Genomic DNA, 14,994 nt, shown 5'->3' with positions numbered 1-14,994 from the left:
GGTGGGGGGGGACAATGGGAGGATGGTGTTCAGGGGTGTGGGTTAAAGGATGAGTGTTGGGATTGGCATCCTCGGTGCATGAGCTGGTGACTTTCATGGGGGCTGGCCCATGCCCCTGCCCTGCCGTGGGCTGTCCCCATGCCGTGGGATGTCCCCATTAATGCACTGGCAGCGATGGTGCCCTCAGAGCTCCCCTCCCTCTGCTCTCCTCCTGAGCAGCACCTGGGCTCCTGGCCCTGGCCCCGAGGCTGTTTTTCCCCAGGGCATGGAGCAGGGTGGCAGGGGTGGGCAGGAGACCTGGTACTGCCCCCAGCCCTGTCCCCAGCCCCTGGGGCATTGATAATTTATCCTCTCTGTCTTCCGCCCTGCTGTGAGCTCAGGGCTCTGGGCTGCGCCCTCTCTCTGGAACAAGTGCCAAAAGTGTCCCCCCCATCCCACCCGTCCTGCCCTCCCCATAACACTTTGTAGCAAGGGGTGGATGAGGGTGTGGGAGCTGCCCCCCATCTCCATCCCCACCCCTCTGGCCAGCACTGGGCTGAGAACATAAGCGGGTTTTGTTCCAGGGGCAGACACACAGGGATTGTAAAGGAGTAGGGATAAAGCCACAGACCTTGGGGGCCACTGGCAGAGGCCAGGCTCCACTCCAGAGAGCATCAGGGACAGTAAGAAACCACTTTGAGGAGCATCAGACCCTGCATCCCAATCTACCGGGCTCTGGAGCTGTTTGGGGCAGCCCAGGGTGGGAAGCTGAGCCTCCCTTTTCCCCACCTGGTTTTGTCACACGGCTGTGGTAGCAAAGGCCACCTCCTCTTTGCAGGAGGCAGCTGCGTTTCAGAGCCACCTTAGCACAGAGATGTTCATGCACTGAGGGCAGCGTCCCTGGAGGGGTGTGTGTGGGAAGCAGGTTGCCAGTGCCATCCCCACGACAGAGCACGGGCTATGCTGATGATGGCTGTGGCTCCTAAAGAGGGCTGAAGCCCTTTTGGGGGCTGGGGGGGGTGTGTTCTCTGCCTGGCTCACAGCCAGGGCCATGGTGGCTGCTTGCTCTGTGGCCCCAGTGTGGGTCCTGCCAGAGATGGGTTTGGAGCCGGCCATCCCCACTGCTCCCTCTTCTGGGCTGGCTGTGCCTCCTGTAAGCTCAGCAGCTCCCAAATTCCTCCCTGGGAACCCAGTGCTGGGTGCTTGATGTGAGGGGGTGACAACTCCAAAATGCCATCCTGTGGCACGTGAGGTGGGAGCTGCAAGCAGCAGGGAGGGCTGATGTGGCGGGGACAAGCTTTGTGCCCTGTTTGGGGACGTGCTGGGTGTCCCAGCCCCAAGGAGCCACCAGCACCGCACAGGCAGAGCTTTGGAGGTTCCCCATCATGCTGAGCTGAGAAAACCACGGCAGCCATCTCTTCCCTAAGTCTCCAGCCTGGGCAGGGGAGAGAAAATCGGGCTGATGCTCCAGGGTCACCTCGTCTACCAAAGCCCAACCTTCCTCATGGTTTCAAAGGGGACAAGGACGGCTGGCCTGGCACCCTGGCACAAGGTGCAACGGTGCTTGTGGCTGCCAGCAGAACGAGGAGGTCCTAGGAGTGACCCTGAGGGTTTTCTGGCTTCTCTGAGCGGTGTCCCCAGGGCTGCAGGAGCAGCCAGACAAGGTCACGGCGCTGCCCCTCGCTCAGAGCGCCCGCGGCTGCGATGGAGAGGAGCCGGGAGGATGCTGTGGCCGAGCAGTGCTGCTGCCTGGCTGTGAGCAAAGAATCCATCCTCTGGGTGGCACAGGAGAGACGGGATTTGGGCATGGGTGACACCAGTGCCGTCCTCAGCCATCCAGAAGGGACAAGGGGCAGGCAGGAGCGTGGGGTGGAAGGTGACAGCCCTTGTCTCACGGGGCAGCCCCTTGTTCCAGTGACCCTCGTGTCAGGGATTTAAGGAAGGAAACCAGATTGCTGCTTATGATTTTGCTTTGAGCATGTTTTGGATTTTAAGAGTATGTTTAATAAAGGGTATCTTATGTCGACAAAGTGTCCAGAGTCATTTAGCGATTGCAGGGTGAGGGCAGTCGGGGTTTGGGGGGCTTGGTGTGTAAAGACCCTTTTTGGCTGGGAGCACCCACTCACCTGTCACCCAGGTACCTTCTCCAAACCAGCCCAGCTGCTTCAAATGTTCTAAAACACTTCCCAAGGTCCCTTCCAACCTACATTCCCAGCCATCCTAAATCCTTCCAGGATGGAAAAAAGGACAAATGCAACCTAAACCTCTGCAGGAAGAGTCTGGCCTGGAGTAGAGGCATCTTCCTGGTGTGTGGTGTGGGTGGCCTCTGTCATGGCTGGGATGGATGAGGACACTCAGAGGGAACTTTTCCTGGGGCAGAAGAGGAGCAACAAGGAGCTGGGAGCTCATGCAAGAGAAATACCTCCAGTGGTGGGGAAGAAAATATGTGCTGGGAGCTGAAGTCTTAAAGGTGAGGAGGGCTGTAAGGGGGGGTTATAATGTGGGTTTAGTTGAGGGAGCTGATGATGGTGGGGGGAAGGAACTTGCAGCTGAGTCAAAATCAGAATCAATCAGATTGGAAAAGACCTCTGAGATCATCAAGTCCAACCCATGACCGAAAAAGCTGGGGGGGATGGCTTGCACATGGTCAGATCCTTCAAAGGAATCCCTCCCTGGCCTCTGTTAAAGCCCTCGGCATGGCAGTGAGGGGGGCAGGGATTTCTTAGAGAAGCCTGTGGCTGTAAATTTTTGAACTAAATAAAGGCAGACTCCATCCTTTATTGTTGGAGTTTCCCAGCCCCACTTCAGCTGTACCCTCATTGCTGTGGGTGCCTCAGGAGCAAGAGACGGGATGGGGGCACAGGTAGGAGGAAAAGGGCTGGGGTTGTCCCTGGAGGGGCAGGACTCAGGTTTGCATAGAATCACAGAACGGTTTGGGTTGGAAGGAGCATTGAAGATCATCCAGTTCCAACACCCCCCACGCCACAGGCAGGAACACCTTCCCCTATCCCAGGTTGCTCCAAGCCCCATCCAACCTGGCCTTGAACTAATCCAGGGATGGGGCAGCCACGGCCTCTCTGGGCCACCTGTTCCACCACCCTCACAATAATTTCTTCCTAAAATCCAATCTAAACCCACCCTCTTTCAGTTTGAAGCCGTTCCCCTTTGTGCTATCACCACACCCCCGTGCCAAAAGTCCCCCTCCAGCTTTCTTACGGCTCCCTCGAGGCACTGAACAGCCGCGATAAGGTCACCCCGGAACCTCCTCATCTCTCCGGGGCTGGGTTGGGGGGGTCCTGCAGCATCCCTGGGTACCACCCCCCGTCCCCATGGCAACGCGCGGGCCAATGGCGAGGCCGGAGGATGTTTACGGGGCGCGGCGTCGCCGCGGCAACGCGCGAAGCCTCTCGGAGCCGCTACTTAACCCCGCGCCGGGGCGGCCGCGGCTCACGGCGGCTCGGCGGGCACGGCCCGGCCCGGGCACACCGCAGGCGGCCGGCACGGGGCACCCGGACACCCACGGGGCTTCTCTTTCCCTTTATCTTTTTTCTTTTCTTTTTTTTTTTTTAATTTTTTTTGTATTTTTTTACCCCCCCCCTCCTGTTTTTCCAGAAGCTTCTTACTCTGCCGTGAACTTTGGCTGTCGGGGGGCGACACCGGCACGGGTAAGGGCATGCGGCGGAGCCGGGAGGGCGCTGGGATGGGAAGGGCAGCGCGGGCGAAGCCGCTGTTAGGGGCGGTGGGTCTGCGCGGGGGAGCGGCTCCTGCCGTGCGCCCTCCTGGCGCTCTCTCCTGGCCCAAACACTCGGCATTTCGGGTTTACATCCACATCCCCTGCACAGGACTCCCCAAAGTCTGAAGCTGCCGTCTTGCTCTGACTGAGAATGTGCTTGGGGTGGAACCCTGCCAGCTCCCCCACCCCACCCCTGAGTTGTTTCTGGGTACCAGGGGAAAGTAAAAGCAGAAATAGCATCAAACTGAGAGAAGCTGCCTGCGAGGGGGGAAACTTTAAAGTATTTTGTCCTGGTGTTGAGTGCTGAGCGTTAGTCCTGCGAGTGCCAGGTATCCAGAGATGTGTGTCCCCAAGAAACAACCTCGCTTAGTGGGATGGCAGGGCTGGATTTTGGTTGTTTGAGGGGGTTTTTGTTGATTTTTTTTAAATTCTTTGTTCAGCCAAGAGCTCACTGGGCAGCAGGTCAGTGGGTGACACTGAGGTGGTGCTGGAGTTTGAGGGAATTTCCCCAAGGTTCAAGGGTGCTAAAGCCCCTCGGGGCAGGTGTTGCAGGTCCCTTGCACAGCACGCCAGGGATGGGTCTCACCCAGCAGCTCCAGGAGCACCCAGGTCTGTCAGAGAGAGACTGCACCTTGGGGAGCCTCACCCCTGTCCCTGTTGTTATTGCAGGATCTGCCCCATCCCTCCCCTTCACGTGCAGCCCGGGGAGCACTGAGGGAGGCATGGCGTGGCCGAGCCGAGCGCTGAAAGCCAAGGGCAAATTGAAGTGCGTGGAGGAAGACCTGGATGACAGCCTGCCAGACCTCATGTGGCTGAGGGACTTCACAGTGGCCCAGACTGGCCTCCCCCAGTTATACTCTGGCTCGGACCCCCAGGACTGTTACATGATGAGTGAGAGTCTGTTCAGCCTGGTTGATTTTGAGTCCCCGTGCTCGCCCCTGGCTGCTGACCCCGCCTGCAAGGGCACACGCCACACTCCCTGCACGCCCGTCTCCTCCTCCACCTCCTCCACCACTCACCACGACGTGGCCGTGCCCCCTCATCTCGCAGGGGACATCGACTACAAGACCAACCCCCACGTCAAGCCACCCTACTCCTACGCCACTCTCATCTGCATGGCCATGGAAGCCAGCAATAAACCCAAAATCACCCTCTCTGCCATCTACAAGTGGATTACTGACAACTTCTGCTACTTCCGACACGCCGATCCCACCTGGCAGGTAGGAGATGTGGAGCCTTGGCCGCTCTCCCTGCAGGGCTGAGCAGGGCTTTCCACAGCCTCCACCCTGCAAGACAAGATCCTGCAGGGATGCTGGATCCCACTGGGAAAAGAGCGGCACAGGCCGCCAGTGGGGAAGGGACAGAATGGGGAAGAACTTGGCTGGGCACAAATGCCACGGCCACAGGGGTGGCAGAGGGAAGGAGCCATTCTGGGCGAGAGCCCAGGACCATTTTGGGAGCAGGGTGGTACTGATTGGGCTCCTGGCACCTGAGACTCCTCTTGGCTTCAAGGCAAAGGCCTCTCTGTCCCTACATTCCTGGAGCTATTGTGGGGTCCTGAGTCCCTCGGGGTTGAGCACACATGGAGAAGTTGCCAGGTCAAGTGTGCCTGGGTGCTGAGGACGAGGAACAGGAGAGGGATGGAGATGCCACTTGTTGGACAAGTCTCTCACTGGGGAGGTTTTGAGCAGAAATGCTGCTGCTCTCCAAGCAGGGCAGAGCACTGGGCTCCTGGCCCCAGGGACAGGCCACGGAGGCTCCATCACTGGGATGAGCTGGTGACATCTGCAGGGGGAAGAACAAGAGTGGTTAACTTGTGCTGCTGTCCCCAGCTAGCAGGAGCATGTCCCTGGTGGGGAGGGGACAGCCCCCAGGCTCACCAGCTTGGGAGCAGCCTGAAGCCCAGGGGCTTTTCCCACCCACCCTCCTCCATCACATGAGGGGACCTCTGGCACGTGAGGTTTTCTAGGATGTGGCAGGGCTGGAGGGCCCTGCGGGGCTCAACCCTCTGCTGGGGTCATTCCCATCCCAAATCCACAGTGTGTCACTAATCCTGGTGGCAGTGCCCATCCAAGCAGGGCTGGAGAGCCCCACTGCAAAGCCCAGGCATTGCCCACCTTCTCCCCAGGCAGGTGGGTTTCCAGTGGCTCTTGAAGCCCATCAGAGGGAAGGGAACTTTTCCTGGACCCCCTCCAAGGCCATCTTGGTCCCCCTCTTACACTCAGGGGACCTGTGAAAGTGATTTGGAAGCAGGAGCTGGGCGCCAGCAGGTTGACTTTCTCCTGCACACTTCATGGCTGGGCATTCACACCATTTTTAATTAAATGTGTTCATTAAAAAAAGAAAGGTTTTCAATCCCTCTCTGCAGAGATGCAGGGGGTACCCTGGACTGTTGCAGGGAGGAATGATAAATATGTTGACCGGCTGAGTAATAATTCAGCCCGGGCTGAGTGAAGTTTGGGATGAGGAGGAGAGATGGGGAGAAGAGAATTCAGCTTTCAAGTCTCTGATCCTTGTAAAATTTCATTACACAGTAAAACTGGAGTTACCACAGCCTGGATTGTGTGGGGGAATATCTGTGTTCCTCCTTCTTCTTTCTTCTTTCTTCTTCCTTTTTTAAAATCTTTTGTTTCTTTTCACTTTTTTTTTTTCCTTCCTTTCTTTTTCTTTCCCCCCCCCCCCCTTTTCTTTCTTTTCGAGGCTGTGCTCTCATCCCCTATCCCGATTCCCGTACGTGAAGACAGCCTGGAAAGGTCATGCCACCCATAGTCTGGGGGGGGGGAGATGGATATATTCCTGTGGGAGCTGAGTGCTTTGGAGAGGAGCCAACAAACCCAAGGAGCTTCAGCCCAGAGGAGGGTTTTGTTGTGTGTGTGTGTGTGTGTGCATGTTTTTCAACAGCTCTAAGCAATTGAGCCTTGTTTTTCCTATTCGGCACTACGGATTATGGATGAATAAGCATAAAGATATCCAGGCAACATTAAAAAAAACCCACCACCTCTACCATATCCAATCTCTTAGTACAGTCCTGGCTTTGTGGAGTCCAACGCTGGGTTATTTACCCAATAACTGAGTTTCCTTTCTGATTATTCACATCACTCCAGGCACATTCAGGGTTTCAGAACAGCTCGACGGGAGCAGAAACTCCTCCTTTTCTTCTTTTCCCCCCTCCCCTTTTTTTTTTCCCCTCATCTTATTTGAGCAGTGGCTGATGAAGATGCAGTGATTTCACACTGAGCTTCCCTGGGCCAGGAGGCACCTCTGGGGACACACAGGGTGGAACAGCCCACGTGTCTTTCTGGGTTCTCCCGTCGGATTTGTGCCAGCGTGGCTGGGGGAAGGCATGGTGCTTATGTTTTGGCCAAATATTTTCCTCTCAACACTAACAATAGACACAGATGAACTGGGGGGTGCCAGCAGGGCCCTGATGTTGCCACCACCCCACAGTGCTGCCTTGTAACATGGGTGTAGACACCCACCTCTTCCTCCTTGGAATGAAGGAGGATCCAACCTCCTCCAGCCTAGCTCCATGCCTAGAGCAATTCAAGCCAGTTTCACCCAGTGCTCTGCATGATCCAAGGCCCCATGGCCCAAATTTCCAGCCAAGGAGAGTTGCCCAAAAGTTTCCCCCTGGGTGGCAAGTCCTACCTTGAACCCCTTGGCTCCTGCCACCTTTGGCTGGATGAGACAGGAGGCAGGAAAACTCTGCTGGAGACTCAGGGGGGAAAACTCAGGGGTTTGAGGGATTTCCTGCTGGGCATGTAGCCTTGGATGTCTGGATGTTGCCAGCTCTGCTTTGTTTCAAGGTCCTTGCTGAAAACCTCCAGCAGCCTCCCCACGCAGGTAGGTCCCGCAGCAGCAGACAAGCATTCAGCCTTGGTTTCTTTCTCTTTTGGCTCCAGAACTCCATCCGGCACAACCTCTCCTTGAACAAGTCTTTCATCAAGGTTCCTCGGGAGAAAGACGAGCCAGGGAAAGGCGGATTTTGGAAGCTGGACCCCTACTATGCCAACCGGCTCAAGTACGGGACTTACAAAAAGCGGAGGATGTCTCCGGTGCAGATCCACCCGGCCTTCTCTGGAAGAGTCCAGAAGGAAGCACAGCACGTTGGCAGCCCGGCCACTTCTTGCTGCAGCTCCAACAACGTCCTCGAGGCCAACGTGGCATCGCAGCAGCTGCTCAAGGAGTTTGAGGAAACCACCAGCAGCCAGAGCTGGAACCCAGGGGGTACCAAAGCGGGGCAGAAGCGCAAGCAGCCCTCGCCCCTGCCCACGGCCAAGGCGTCCCGGCTTCCCAGCTCGGCCCTGATGACCCAGGAGGAGCAGACTGAGCTGGGATCGCTGAAAGGGGTCTTTGATTGGGAAACTGTCTTTAACACCAACCTCAACGGAGACTTCTCCACTCTGGTGGATATGGAGCTCCCACCTTCCATCAACCCTGTCACATGCGAGCCGGACTGGACAGGACAAGGGCAACACATGGAGTGTCCCCAGGGGCAGGAACAGGTTGTCACCGAATCCAACCAGTACAGCCTGGACTTTAATGAAACCCTCATGGCCACGACTTTCTTGGAGCACCCCTGGGATGAAGGGACAAGCGATTACCTCTCCAACTGTGTCAACATTGATCAGGTGTTTGAAGACATCGATGCCTCTTTGCTGGCAGATGTCATCAACCTGAGCAGTCTGGCACGCCTCTTGTGAGACTTTTGTAGGATGCTCTCCCCAAGCTGGGACTTACAAGGGACAAGATTTCCTAGAGATGCCCATGGTGACTTTTACCAGCTTCATTGTAAGGTTATTCCGAGAAACACCAGAGAAAAATCCCACCACCCCAGGAACTGCCTGCTGTGTCTCTAAAGGACACCTCAGAAGTCTCTAGTTTTCTCAAGAGAAGGAAGTTAACACTACTTATTTTTTTACATTTTACTTTAAAAAAAGAAATGTGAATTACGATGGGTTCTTTTCCATCAGGGCTAAAATCACCTGCAAAATCCCATCTAAGACATGAGATTCCTGGTGGCTTAGGACTTGATAGACTTAAGTGCAATTTCCACACCTCTTTGTCTCTCTGTTTCTCTCTGTCTTTCCTTTTTCTGTCTCAGTGCAGTTGGTAGGTACAATATGATAATTAGCTGGTAAGAAAATACAGGTCCCTTCTGGATTCTCCAAGTTCAACATCCCAGCTGACTTGTGCCTAGGGAGGAAGAAAAGGTTTATAAATTCAGCAAGTGTGCCTCTTTAGATGTTTTTATATAATCTATTATATATTATATATTCAAAGAAATCTATATTTTCTAGCACTAGAATTTCTTAAGGGGGGAGGGGAAGACTGGAAATGCAGTTTGAGAGTTGTTTTATATTTTCACTGTTTAAAGGTTTTGTGTTCACTGTTCTGTAAAACAAGACCACACAAGGGAGGACTCCTGCACCAACAGGTTTTGTGAAGAATCCAGGAACTGGCCCTGGCAGGAGAAGAGGAGCAGCAGGGACCGGGGTGCTCCCAAAACTGGCTTTTGTATTTTTTGTACCCAAAAAATCCTTGCTGCAGTTGCCAAAGGGTCTGGAGCACCATGAACCCTCTCTTTCACGCACTGACATAGCCCCTCTCCGCATTTTTGGTCTGAGACTGTTGCTCTTCACTTCTCCAGCTCTTCCATCAGGCTCCGAGCGTAAGGAAAACCCCACGGCCTGGCCCTCAGCTGGTGGTGATGGAGCCGCTCCACAGCGAACGCTCCCAGGTGGGACCGAGGAGGAAAGAAATCCACATTCAGGCTCCATCCAGGAGCTCAGGCCAAAGACTGTGCGTGCAACAGGCTCTGGGGACAGCAGTGGAAATGAAGTCCCATCCAGCCAAGAGAGACATCAGGACTGACACCAAGAGAAGCTTCGGCCCTTTGGCTCAGTGTGCAGCGAGAGCGTGGCAGGGTCAGTGCAAGGTAACCTGGAAATATTTTGGGAGCTGCTGAAACTTGACTTGAAGCTCTCAAGAACCGGATTCTTTGCCTCTCCTTTGCTGTAGGCTGTGAGAGGTAGAGCAGCCATTAGGTAGGAGCAAGTAGAAGCTGGAATTGTAGTGGTGTGTCTTAGACTCGGCAAAAGAAATGGAAGATTGTAAATAGATTCTGTTTTGGTTACAAAAGCACTTAGGAGGGGCTTTGGGGTCAGCGTAGTTGTTTGTATTGACAATGTTTCTTTTTACTCACTGTTTTTCTTCTGTTTTCCTGCTTTGGGGATTATGTTGGAGAACTACAGAGATACTTGTGCAATTTAACTTTTTTTCATGCAAAGTTATTTACAAATTAAAAAGAAATAATAATAAAGAAAAAAAACGGAGAAGAAAGAAGCCCTTTTGCCTCCTTGTTTCCTTTCCCCAGCCCAGCTCTGCTTGTACACCAGTCCCAGGACACAGGAGCTCTCACCCACTCCCACAGCTGTGCAGTAATTCCCTGTGGGGAAACTGAGGCACGAACCACCCTCAGTGAGACAATGGTTACACACCACCTATGTGACACAAGTATGATAATTAGCTGGTAAGAAAATACAGGTCCCTTCTGAATTCTCCAAGTTCAACCTTGCTCAGCCTTGTGTCCTGAGCCCTGGGAGCTGCTCCCAACCCTGGGAAAAGCCTTTCCTGGCCCTGCAGGGAGCTCCTGCGGCGGACAGGGAGGATGCCTCTGGTTGTGCCATGTCTCCACCTGGCCCTGTAGATGCTCCAAGATGCCCAAGTGGCTTCAGAGTCCTTCTGGGTACAGGCTGGGGACAGGAGCAGCACAGAGATCCCCCTCCAGACCCTGCCTGGGGCTCCTCCAGCTTGGTGCTTTGGGTGCACCCACTCCTGCCTATCCCGGCCCTCTTGCCCCGAGGACACAGCCCTGGCCTTCTCCCCAGCACATGAGGAACACCCTATCAGCTTCCCAGTGAGCTCCTGGATCCCCTCAGCACCAGGCACTCCAGCAGCCAGTCCCAGAGCTGCCACAGCTGCTCCCAATCCAGCCAATCTCAACCCAAAATAAGGCCTGGGCTCAGGACAGACACTTGCCCTGGTCTGTGTGTGCTTTGTGCTGGGAAGGGAGGATGCTGCCCTTGGGAAAAGGTAGGGTTATCCCTGGGGGAACAGCTTTGGTGTGTCTGGGTTGGAATTTAGAGGCAGATTAGGGCTTTCCTTTCAGCTTTGGGATATTGGGGGCCACGAATACCAGAAGGCATTAGAGAATTCCTTGTCCTGGCTTCTCCTCCTTTGAGCTCTGTGTTGGAAGCACTGGAAGAGCTGCTCCCTTCTTCCCCCCAGTCCTGGTGGCACTTCAGGGCCACAAAAAGCTGGCACTTCCCCTGCCCCTCAGTCCACTTTTTAAATTTGTTTTGCCAGGCACAAACATGTAGTACTGTTTTCAAACCCCCTGGAAAAGAGAAGCCTCCAGCATCCCCACCCTGCCAGAGGACTGAAATAAGCAACCTTGCCAGGAAAAAATATTCCAGCCTGCCGGAGCCAGTCGAGGGGTTTAAAGTGAGAAAGGGTGAATATAAAGGAGGCACCAGTCGAGGCCTGAAACAACCCCGTTTTGTTCAGCAGCTGAAAGCAACCAAACCGACTTGGACGTGAATTTTCCTTTCTTTCAGCGAGATAGTTTGGAGGGGGTGGTGTTTTTTCAAGCGGCGGCCAGGAGGTGCGGGAGCTGGGGGTGCCCGGGGCGGTGGCATCGCTTCCCGCGGGACGCGGGGCACAAAGCGCGGCTGTGCTCGGGGCGCAGCTCGGTGCCAGCAGCGGGGTCGGGACCCGGCGGCCGCGGACCTGCCCGGGCTTGCCGGTGGCAGCGGGGTTGCAGCCGGGGCTGGGGCCGGTCCAGCCCCGCGGGCTGCCCCGGCTCGCCCGGCACAGGGGCGGGGATGGGATGGGGACCCTGCGCTGTGTCCCCCCTGCTACGAGCAGTGAACCCAGAGTACTCCAGTTTTGGGGCATCCACCAGCACCCACAGAAGAGGATCTGGGAAGAGCCCAGCTCCAAAAACTCTCGGCAAGCTCAGCTCGCTGCCCTAGTGAGGTCCTTCCCCAGCTGGTTATTAAGCACATGGCAATTATTCCTTTATTATTTATTTCTGCTATTTCCCCAGCCGTCTCCTCATCCATCATCCCTCCCTGATGGGCAAACATTGACACCTCAAACCAATCTCCCGCTCACAGAGGGAGAAAAAAATATACACATAAGCCCTTCTTTTCTCTCCCTTTCTTGCCGTGTCTTTCTTTTCCCTCCATTGAGTGTGGGGCTGGCATGGAGCCATTCTGGCAACAGCCGGCTTTCACTTGCTAATCATCCTAAATATTGAAAATCAACCCTAGAATAAACAGCTCAAAGATTGGGGCCATCTCTGCTCTGTTTGGAAATGCTAATCTCGCTGCCTTTTGTTTTCCTTGTGTGGATTTGGTGCCTTGAATTTGGAGGAGGTCACAGCTCATGGGTTCTCTCTTCATCCCCAGATTTCTAAAAAATTTTTCCCCTCTCATCGTAACAAATTCAGCCCATTTTAACATCCTAGGCTGGGATGGTTGGAGTGGTGAGGAGGGGGAGAAGGGGGAAACAGGATGGAGGAGGGTAGGGAATGGACTTGCCTTGCATGGCAATGAATGAACCTCCAAAGTTTGGGGAAAAAACCAGGATCCCAAACATGCATCCAGGAGTTCACACGGATGTGAAATCTCTTGGGAACCACACTCAGACAGAGAGATCTACCTGGTACAGCAGGTCCCTGGTGGGGATGGGATGGGGATGGCATCAGGACAGCCTGGCACTCACACAGGGCAGGGCTTGGGGACAGCTCAGGGACTCTCCATCCCTGTGGTGCTAATTCTTTAGTGTTTCATACCTGATGGGCTGGAGGTGCCGTAGCAAACTCCAGATAGGCTGTGCTGAGCCCCACAGCTGGACTCTGATGGCTTTGCCTGGAGGGATCAGGCTGTATGCAAACACCCCTCTGCAGGGCTGCTGGGGGAGGTGGCTTTGAGAACAGAGAGGGGGGCAAAGCTCCTGTCCTGCTTTTCCAGCAGTGACCTTGCACTGCCATCAGGGCCCAGCGGGACCTGTGGCACTCACACAGCCCGGATGGCTCTCAGCACCCTCATGGGGAAACTGAGGCAGGGCTGAGGTGGGTCCGAACCTGATTATCTCAGCAGAACTTTTGGAGCACGTCCGCACCTATTTCAGCCCTGTTCTTGTGCAGTGTGTGGAGTGCTGCACCCTCTGGCATGGAGGAGCACATCCAGCTAAAGTCCTCTCGGGTGCCCGCGTCCCTCTGCGCCTCAGGGAGCCCCGGGACGGGTCAGTGGCTGTTGCCAGTCGCTGTTCCCAGCTGGCACAATGTCCCGGCAGGCCAGGGCTTGCCCTGCGGCAGGGAGGGGGGGAGCGCCAGTGGCCACAATGCAACAGCCCCTGCGTAAGAGCCGTCACATGGACACGCTCGGCTGCCCCTTCCTCCTCCTCATCCTCAGCCCCACCGTCCCCTCGATGCGTGCCCGGGTAGGGGACTGCAGCCCCACAGGGCTCTTGCTCCTCCAGCCTGGCCCATGCTGTGGAAAGGGGTCCCTGTGGGCATGAGGGGACGCATCCAACCCCCCAGTGGAGGGGCTGAGCTGCCGGAGCTGTGCCAGCATCGCCTCCTTCTTTGGGAAACCACGTCACTCCAAGGTCGAAACTTGGCCGGTTTGCAAACAAGCACCGGGGCCACGGGGATTTCTTTACAAAGGGTGTTTTTCCAGGTGATTTATTTCCAGGTTTGGAGCGTTAGGCCATGTCTTGAGATTATGGGGGTTTTTCACTGCCATCATGATAGTGAGAAAAGGGCTCTAGAAATCCAAAGCAAACACACACCTTTGGTGTCTGACTCCTTGGGATGGGTCTTAAACCCCTCAAAGTAGGTGGAAGCTGGGGCAGGGTGCAAGCTGTACACTCCCTGGACACAGCTCTCCTAGGAGTGCTGCTGTGGGCAGAGCCAGGCATTTGGGGAATTGCAAATTTGGAGCAATGGGGGTCAAATACTCGCGATGGGCCAGCCAGGATGAGCAGTGTCAGGTGTGGATCCTTTGGGATGCTCCTGTCCTGTGCACAGGGACCACTGGGCTGGAGGCTGGCACAGGCAGCAGGAGGGCTCAGGGCATTACGATAGGCGGGTGTTGACCTAGAAATCGCAAAGAATTTGGCCTGGCACTGTGCTGGCGGGCAATGTGCCAGCCTGGCAGCTGAGGGAAGCGCGGCTCTGCTCCGAAACGGAGCTCCTTCTCCCCATGCCTGGCTGGGAGAGGTGACTCCTGCCTGCCCCAAGAGCTCTGGGAGCATTTGGGGCTCGCTGGTGTCAAGGGGTGGGATGCTCATCGCTCCTACCAGAGGCATCAGGTTTTGCTCCTTTGAGGAGCCCATGCTCCCACCCGGTACGGGGTGGGTGCCAATTCTCAGCTGGGGAACGGGAGGGAGCAGCCTGGCAAGTGCTGGGGGGAGTAATGCTCCATCCTGGCAGCTTTTGGTTACGAGACACATTAACAGGCAGGAATGTGCAAACATCCAAAGGTCGGCTGTGGTGGCTCCAGTCCCTGGGAGTGCGGCAGATAGAGGCAGGACCCCCTTGTCCTGCTGCAGGCAGGCAGGGATGACTCTGCACGGGGCTCATTGGACCTGCACCCCTCAGCAAACCCCATGGCCTCGGTGGGCAGCTCCTTGCCATCCCTGAGTGAATTCTTGCTGAGGGGATGAGGCCAGCTGCAGCCCTGCACGGCCTCCCTGTTCCTGTCACGTGGGGGATGTGTGCCCAGCACCAACCCGCATGGCAAACACCCCCCTTCCTTCCCCAGCAACGTGGTGTAGGAAGAAAATGAGCATCATCCCCCAGCCCTGGCCCCTAGCTCACAAAACACTGTGCCCTGGCCTTGCCCTGTCCCCTGCACCAAGGCTCCTGCTACGTGCACACGCATCCCACCCATCCCAAACCCGTCTGGGAACCTCCTGCTCCAGGGAGGCTCTGCTATGTGCTGGGTGGCACCTTGCTGGTCCCCCAATATGTGCCAGCTCCTTGGTGGCCCAAGGGGCTTGCCCAGAGCAGGGTGTCTCTACCCTGCTCCCCTCACTCTGGCAGAACACTAAGTAAACAGTGACATGGGGAACCTCGTTAATCCTGGGTTTTCATTTACAAAAAGCCATTTAGAGCTGGCTCTGCAGGCAGTTATCAGAGCACAGGGGAGGTTTTCCCAGCAGGACCTTAATTCCCTCTGCAAATAAAGCCAGAGGGAGGGAGAGCACAG

At 55.6% G+C, this 14,994-nt stretch overlaps 1 protein-coding gene and 1 long non-coding RNA gene across 2 annotated transcripts; both read left to right on the top strand.

Annotated features, from left to right (window-relative positions):
* The first annotated feature begins 3,579 nt into the window (after nt 1-3,579).
* On the top strand, nt 3,580-10,300 carry FOXJ1 (forkhead box J1). Its single transcript, XM_069032488.1, has 3 exons — nt 3,580-3,644; nt 4,382-4,932; nt 7,615-10,300. Exons 2-3 carry the CDS (start codon nt 4,435-4,437, stop codon nt 8,413-8,415), a joined length of 1,299 nt encoding a protein of 432 aa, XP_068888589.1. The 5' UTR covers nt 3,580-3,644; nt 4,382-4,434; the 3' UTR covers nt 8,416-10,300.
* A 392-nt stretch (nt 10,301-10,692) lies between these two features.
* Nucleotides 10,693-12,093, top strand: LOC138120086 (uncharacterized). Its single transcript, XR_011155734.1, has 2 exons — nt 10,693-10,807; nt 11,081-12,093. It is a non-coding gene; the product is annotated as an uncharacterized lncRNA (long non-coding RNA).
* Nucleotides 12,094-14,994: the final 2,901 nt, after the last annotated feature.

The sequence above is a fragment of the Aphelocoma coerulescens genome, chromosome 18, assembly GCF_041296385.1.
Source record: "Aphelocoma coerulescens isolate FSJ_1873_10779 chromosome 18, UR_Acoe_1.0, whole genome shotgun sequence".
Classification (NCBI taxonomy): domain Eukaryota; kingdom Metazoa; phylum Chordata; class Aves; order Passeriformes; family Corvidae; genus Aphelocoma; species Aphelocoma coerulescens.
This window is presented reverse-complemented; position numbering and strand designations above follow the sequence as displayed.